We start from the raw sequence: 6818 nt of genomic DNA on the forward strand, positions 1-6818 counted from the left end.
CAGCCTTCAGTATGGATTGAAGCTCAATGTCAAGAAGACAAAGATTCTCATCACTGGACCAATTGGCAGCATCAAGATGGATGGATGGTGAAGAGATTGAGATTGTTAACAACTTCAGTCTGCTTGGCTCCACAGTCAACACTCTTGGCACCAGCTGCAAGAAAATAAAAAGAACATGTTGCAATGGGAAAGTTTGCTGTTAGGGACCTCTCCAGGGTACTGAAGAGCAATGGTGTCACTCTGGAGACTAAGGCATGTCTAATACAGGCCATGGTCTTTGCAATCACTTGTTATGCATCAGAGAGTTGGAAAATGACTAAGGAGGATAGAAGGAGAACTGATGCCTTTGAGCTATGGTGCTGGAGAAGAGTATTGAATGTACCATGGACTGCCAAGAAGACAAACAGATTCATCTTGGAGAGGGTTAAACCATGCTACTCCTTGGAGGCAAGAATTCTGGGGCTTAGTCTGACATACTCTGTACATGTTGTAAGGAGTGACAGGTCTTTGGAGAGGGACATCATGCTTGGGAGGGTAACTAAGGATGACTGAAAAAGGATCCGTGTCTTTTACTTGTGGTGCTGTAGAACAATGTTCATTATACCATGATCTGCCAGGAGAACAAACAGGTCTATCCTGCAGAGGGTGAAACCAAGCTTCTGCCTGGAGGCAAGGATTTTGAAGTTCAGTCTCATACTTTGGTCATGTGGCCCTGAGAGACCTGTCTTTGGAGAGGGATATTATGTTTGGAAGGATGGAGGGACTGTATAGGAGGAAGATGACCCAAGATGCTATGTATTGACTTAGTGACTGGAGAAATGGGATTAGGTCTGTTGGAGATGATGAAATTGGTTCAGAATAGGGCAAGTTTCAGTGCTAATGTACATAGGGTGGCTGTGAGTTGCAGGCGACTCAATGGCACATAACAACAAAACAGTTTAAATACTCTAGATATTACACCATCTAGTGTAAATATTCTAGAAACCTAGTGAAAAAGATACACTATAAATTAAACTAAAGAAATCATACACTAAAAATTGTGCACTAAAGACTATTCACTTGGCACCTAGAAACAATGACTCACATGACGTTTTATGAAGATACACACAATGCTTCAAGCACAGCAATAGTAAATGAGCAGAAAAACTCAGGTATAATTTGGCACACACAATCTAAACCTGTGTTGTTCAAGGGTTAATTGCACTTTCCCAACCCTTCATATAATGTCTGAAGATACACGGTACGCATTGCATACACACATGAAAAAAAACTTTTCATTATTTCTGCATAAAAGTTTCATTTTCTGACTCATATTTTTGGACTCCCTGGGCAGCACTAATCATTTATGTGTTTGTGCTTAAGTTGGATTTTTAAGACAACCTACAAGAAACTTAGAAGAAAAGTCTGGCAATATAGTTCTCAATAAAGCAGCTGTTGAAAACTCTATGGGGACAATGTATTATCTGACCCATATGGCTTTGCTGTGAGTCAGGATCAACCCCCTGGAAATGAAAAATTTATTTTCATAATGTATTTTTTTTAACTCGACGGCACATAACAACAAACAACATTTTTTTTTAAGCTTAAAGTGTTCTTCTAATCAATTTGCCTTTCAGGGCCAAGGTAAAATGGCTGGTTTTTCATTATATTGTCTCTAAATTCCTTAGAAGTAATTAATATTCTTGCTTTAAAATTCTGTAGAAATGTTTTCATTATTTTTTAGAACTTGTGATTTTGTACCTTAAGATATATTTAAATTTTCTCCCCCTCTCTAACCGTATGAATAGCTTCTTGAAGACAGTCTACAGAAATTTCACTTTGTAAGTGCTATGGTGGCAAGTAGAAAGATTTACACATAGTAGGTGCTCAGTTATTTGTTGGTAAGTGCTCAGTTATTTGTTGAATGAATGACTGGATGGTTTAAAGAATATTAATATTTAGAAGCTTTATTACTCTGAAGTTTTTGAAGAAGATTATCTGTGGAATTTACATGAACATTTTTGAGAGTCACAAGTTGAGAACTATTTATTTGCAATAATCAGGCTTATTTCTTAAACAAGATTAGTGATTGTCCAGTAATTTTCTACAAAGTTTTAGGAATTCCTTCACGTGGCCATGTATTTCCTTCCCTGGCCAGTGGAAAATGGTAAGTAGACAGAAGTCTCTTCACTATATTTTGCCTTCAACTAAAGTCCCTTTTTTGCTTTATTGACATTTTGTACCAGAGTTTACTTACAGTAAGTTTGTGTGTGTGTGTGTGTGTGTGTGTGTTTATGTACAAAATTCAAACACACAATTTTTCACATCAGATCCTTCCCAATTCAATCAACACCCATCTATAAAATTGTAAGACCCTATGATTAATTCCCCACACACTTACTCACCCATCTGCTTCCTCCCTCCCCCCAGCTTAGAGTCTCATACTCATTCTACAGTAAAGGTTTTATATAGTATTTGTCCTTGCAGAACTGAGTTAGTTCACTTAGCATAATGCTCTTAAGTTGCTCTCAAGTTAGGTAATAATTTTATACTGGTTTACACACAAAGTTCATAAAGTTCACATACATTGTTTTTCGCATGAAACCTTTCCTCTTTCCTTTCCCAAACCCTCTCTTTACTCATCAAATTGTGTAACTCTATATTTAAACCCCTCTCCCCTCCTTAAATCCTTGTACATGCTCTACAATACTATACAGTATTTGTCTTTATGAGACTGAGACAGTTTACTTAGCATAATGCCCTCCAGTCCCTCTCATTTTAGATAATACTTTACAAAATTGCTGCCTCTGAGTGCTGCATAGTATTCCATTGTGTGAATGTACCATAATTTCTCAATTCATTTCACTGTGGTTGGGCATTTGGGCTGTTTTCATGTTCTTGCTATGGTGAATAATGCTGTTATGAACACCAGTGTACAAGTCTCTGTACCTCAGTTCTCACTTTCTTTGGGTATAATCCAAGCAATGGAATAGTTTGGTCATACGGAATTTCTTTGTACAGCTTTTTGAGGAAATGTCAAATGGCCTTGCAGAGTGGTTGTACCATTTAAAATTCCACCAAAAATTTATAAGTGTTCCTTTTTCACCACATCCTCTCCAACATTTATTACTTGATGCCCTACTTAACTTTGCCACTGCTATTGGGATAAGATAGTACCTTATTGTGGTTTTGATTTGCTCCTCTCTTATTGACAGTGATTTGGATCCAAGTACACAGTCTGAAGAGGATAAAATTTATGAATGATACATACCTTCTAAAGGTGAAAACCCTGTGCTCATCAAAAACTTTTTTCAACATGGTGAAAAGAAAACCTACTGACTAGGAACAAACATTTGGCAATACCATATTAGACAAGGTTCTCATAATAAACATTTATAGAATCCTACATGGGCTAAAGATATGGAAAGACTTTTCACTGAGGAGGAGATTTTAATAGCCAAAAGACACATGAAGAGATGCTCCAAATCACTGACTTACAGTAAATTTTACAGTTTTAAAAGATTTAGAAACCCTTTGGAGTTAAGCTGAAATACTCTGACTCAATTTTGTTCATTTCTATTTTGCATAAAACTATCTCCTGTCATTAGCAACATAAATAAACCATTTTGTTTTGACAGCGTTTTCTAAAATAAAATGACCAAGATGCTATTTGGATAGTTTTAAATCATATCCTCTAATAATATTCAACTTTATGAGGTATGGCTTCTATAATATATCTTAAATTCAACCTTGGTCTAACCTTACTGACCTGGAACTTAGATTACTGTTGAATCATTCAGATGTCACTATTTTTTTTAAGATTCTTCATCTCTTTGAAAGATCTCTGATGGGTGGGCAAATGGAAGAGTGAATAAAGGGACAGGTAAGAATCAGTAGGAACTTGGAAGATGGAGTGATTATAGGGATAGGTCAGTAGAAATGAATTATATAAAAGAAAACATTTGTATTGTATAAAATGCAATGAACCTATGTGTATATAAATATTGCATTAAAATCAATACAATACAAAAATTAAAAATTTCTAATAAATAAATAAACAAAAACAAAGTATAGGAAAACTTTCTATTGTCTAAGCTTGTTAGTAGCCTTTTCCCTTTCCCATGGGGCATGTACATAAACTAGATCAGCAATAAATCTTAAACATATCCTCATTGGAATCTGTCCTAGACTTCTAGTTAGTTTTACAAGCCCAAATTTATTATTAAAAAAAACAATACCTGTTCAAGTCACGGTGAATAATTGGCTGTGTCAGGTTGTGAAGGTACTCCATACCTTTGGCAACATCTACTGCAATAATTAATTTAGACTGCAAGTCAAGAATCCTAGAATTTAAAAATAGATTTAATGAGGATGAAATAGTCAAAGGCAATATCATATATTTCTAAAAGAAATTAAATGGTATATGTGATTTGATTTCCGTCTTTTGTGCTTTGTTGAAGGTCAAACTAAAAATTCAACAAATCTAGTAAAAAAGCTTTCCTACATCAGGAAATGTTTAATTATAGATCAACCACTGTGGTTTAAAATGATATATTTTATTTTATAATATTTGCAATATTTCATTCTTTTAAATTAAGTACAAAAATAGAATGTATTTTAATCACTATTGGCCAAAATTGCATTATAATTATTATATGCACAAGCTGAGAAAGTAGACTTATAAAAGTCAATTCTTTAAAAACTTTATTTAATCAACTTTGAAAATAATTTTATTCCAAAATTATATATAACTGCTTCACTGGTGTGACAAATCTAGCCTGATAATTATCAGGACAATTTCCAATTTAAAATTCCCCTGGATGTGTTAACTTCAACTAAGAAAGAACAGATGCAGCTAATGTTAATGGAAATACAATTATTGAGCATGAATTAGAAAACATCTTTGAAATGGCACACTTGATTTTGCTCCAATACTTCAGACAGTGACGCTCATATAAGCCACTTAAACTATTTAGGTTTTATGTTGACATGTCAAATAATAAATCCAAGAAAATTCTCATACCTCTTCTGCTCATGAAGAAGGGAGAACAGAGAACCTCCTGATATGTACTGAGTTACAATGGCAAACTGGCTGGGATCATTCAAGCAAGCACCCACAAACTGAATCACACAAGGGTGATTGAGACGACAGAGAATGGATACCTCTCTGCAAAACATGTCCACATCTGACTTGGAGCAGTAAGTGTTGGCTCGATAACTGGAAATGACAATAGAAATCCTTCGATAGTAGACAGTTCAAGACAAGGGACTTCTACAATATGTTTTCAAGGATTTAAAAAAAAAAACCCCAAAACATATCAGAAGCTATTAACATTAGTGCAACTAAAGTCGGAATACATCCTACCCCCCCTTCTCCTCCCCTGCTGAATTTTCTGGCTTTAAAAAAAAAAAGAAAAAAAAACACCCCACAAGAAACCCAAAACAAACACTTGGATGCCAAATTGGCTTTTTTTGTTTGCTTACCGTTTTATAGCTACTATTTTATTCCGGCATCGTCCTTTATACACTTTTCCAAAAGAACCTAAATTATTTAGAAGAAATAGATAAGAAAACACTTATAGTTTAATACTCATGAAACTAAAGTGGATGGGTGACTTCTTAGGATGCCTTACCTGAACCAATAATCTCATGGAACTCGATTTCTGAGAGTTGAAGATGGAAATGTGAGGGTAATCCAGCCCTGAGGAGGAGAACATCTGCTTTCTCTGTAAACAGAAGTTTTTAAAAAGAGAATAAGCACATAATAAAGCACATATATGCTTTACTCATTCGAAGCATGGGCTAATAGTATTTTCCCACTGTAATTGACTATTCTGGTACGCTAAAATCTTAACATAAATGATCCCTGTCCCTTAAAAAAATATGCATCGTCTCTGTCCTCATTACCTGCCCTTTGCTATCGGAGGTAATCATTCCCTGAATAACTAGCGTGCTTTGAGCAGTCCGTAGCACATATGGTAAAGGTTTTTTAAAATCTGGTGAATTCCTCCAACCTAAAATAGAATCGGGAGAGACTGGAGAACATTATAATGAGTGAACTAACTCAGTCCCACAAGGACAAATATTGTATAAAACCATTATATTTAGAATGAGTATGAGAATCTAAGGAAGAGGGTGGAAGCACAGGGATGAGGATGTGCAGGGGGAGAGGAGAATTAATCATGGAATTGTACAATTTGATGGGTGGAGAGGTGAGAAAAATCGAAAGACTCTGGTTCAAAAATAATGTATTCAAATTTTGTAAATAAACTAGTATAATAAAAAATATAAAATATCTATAAGAGCTAAAAAATAAAACTACAGGCTTTCTCAACTTGACATCAACTAAACTTTAAAAACATGACATTAAATGAATGGAAATAAGCCCATTAATGATTCATAGAAAATATCTAAGCCAAAAAGTTATTTTAAAAAGGCTTGTAAACTCCTATGAATTATGCATGCATTTATGTCGTTGTTGCTATGTGAGGTCGAGCCGCTTGCGACTCATAGTGACCCTATGTACAACAGTCCTAAACTCCTCTCTGTCCTGGGTCAATCGCACCGTTTCCAATACACACATCCCGATTAGGACCAGTCAGTCCTTCCTTACAACATGTCCAAAGTATGTTAGATGGAGCCTCAGAATCCTTGCCTCCAAGAGGCTGCCCTGTTTAACCCTTTCCAGGATGAATCCGTTTATTTTCCTAGCAGTCCATGATACCTTCAATACTCTTCTCCAGCACCAAAGCTAAAAGGCATCAACTCTCTTTTTATCCTCCCTAGTCATTGTCCAACTCTCTGATGAATACCAAGTGATTGCAAAGACCATGGCCTGT

The 6818-nt window shown here is 35.5% G+C and overlaps 1 protein-coding gene across 1 annotated transcript in view; it reads right to left on the reverse strand.

Moving 5' to 3' along the window:
* TNNI3K (TNNI3 interacting kinase) overlaps positions 1-6818 on the reverse strand; it is a 617968-nt gene that overhangs the window by 374212 nt on the left and 236938 nt on the right. The window contains exons 15-18 of the mRNA XM_006902367.1: positions 5613-5722; positions 5464-5521; positions 5003-5197; positions 4218-4322 (exon numbers count right to left, since the gene is read on the reverse strand). Of these exons, the coding sequence (XP_006902429.1) occupies positions 4218-4322; positions 5003-5197; positions 5464-5521; positions 5613-5722 (468 nt within the window). The remainder of the gene's footprint in view (positions 1-4217; positions 4323-5002; positions 5198-5463; positions 5522-5612; positions 5723-6818) is intronic.

Source organism: Elephantulus edwardii, unplaced genomic scaffold (assembly GCF_000299155.1).
Source record: "Elephantulus edwardii isolate Elephantulus edwardi_28Jun2011 unplaced genomic scaffold, EleEdw1.0 scaffold00398, whole genome shotgun sequence".
Taxonomy (NCBI): Eukaryota; Metazoa; Chordata; class Mammalia; order Macroscelidea; family Macroscelididae; genus Elephantulus; species Elephantulus edwardii.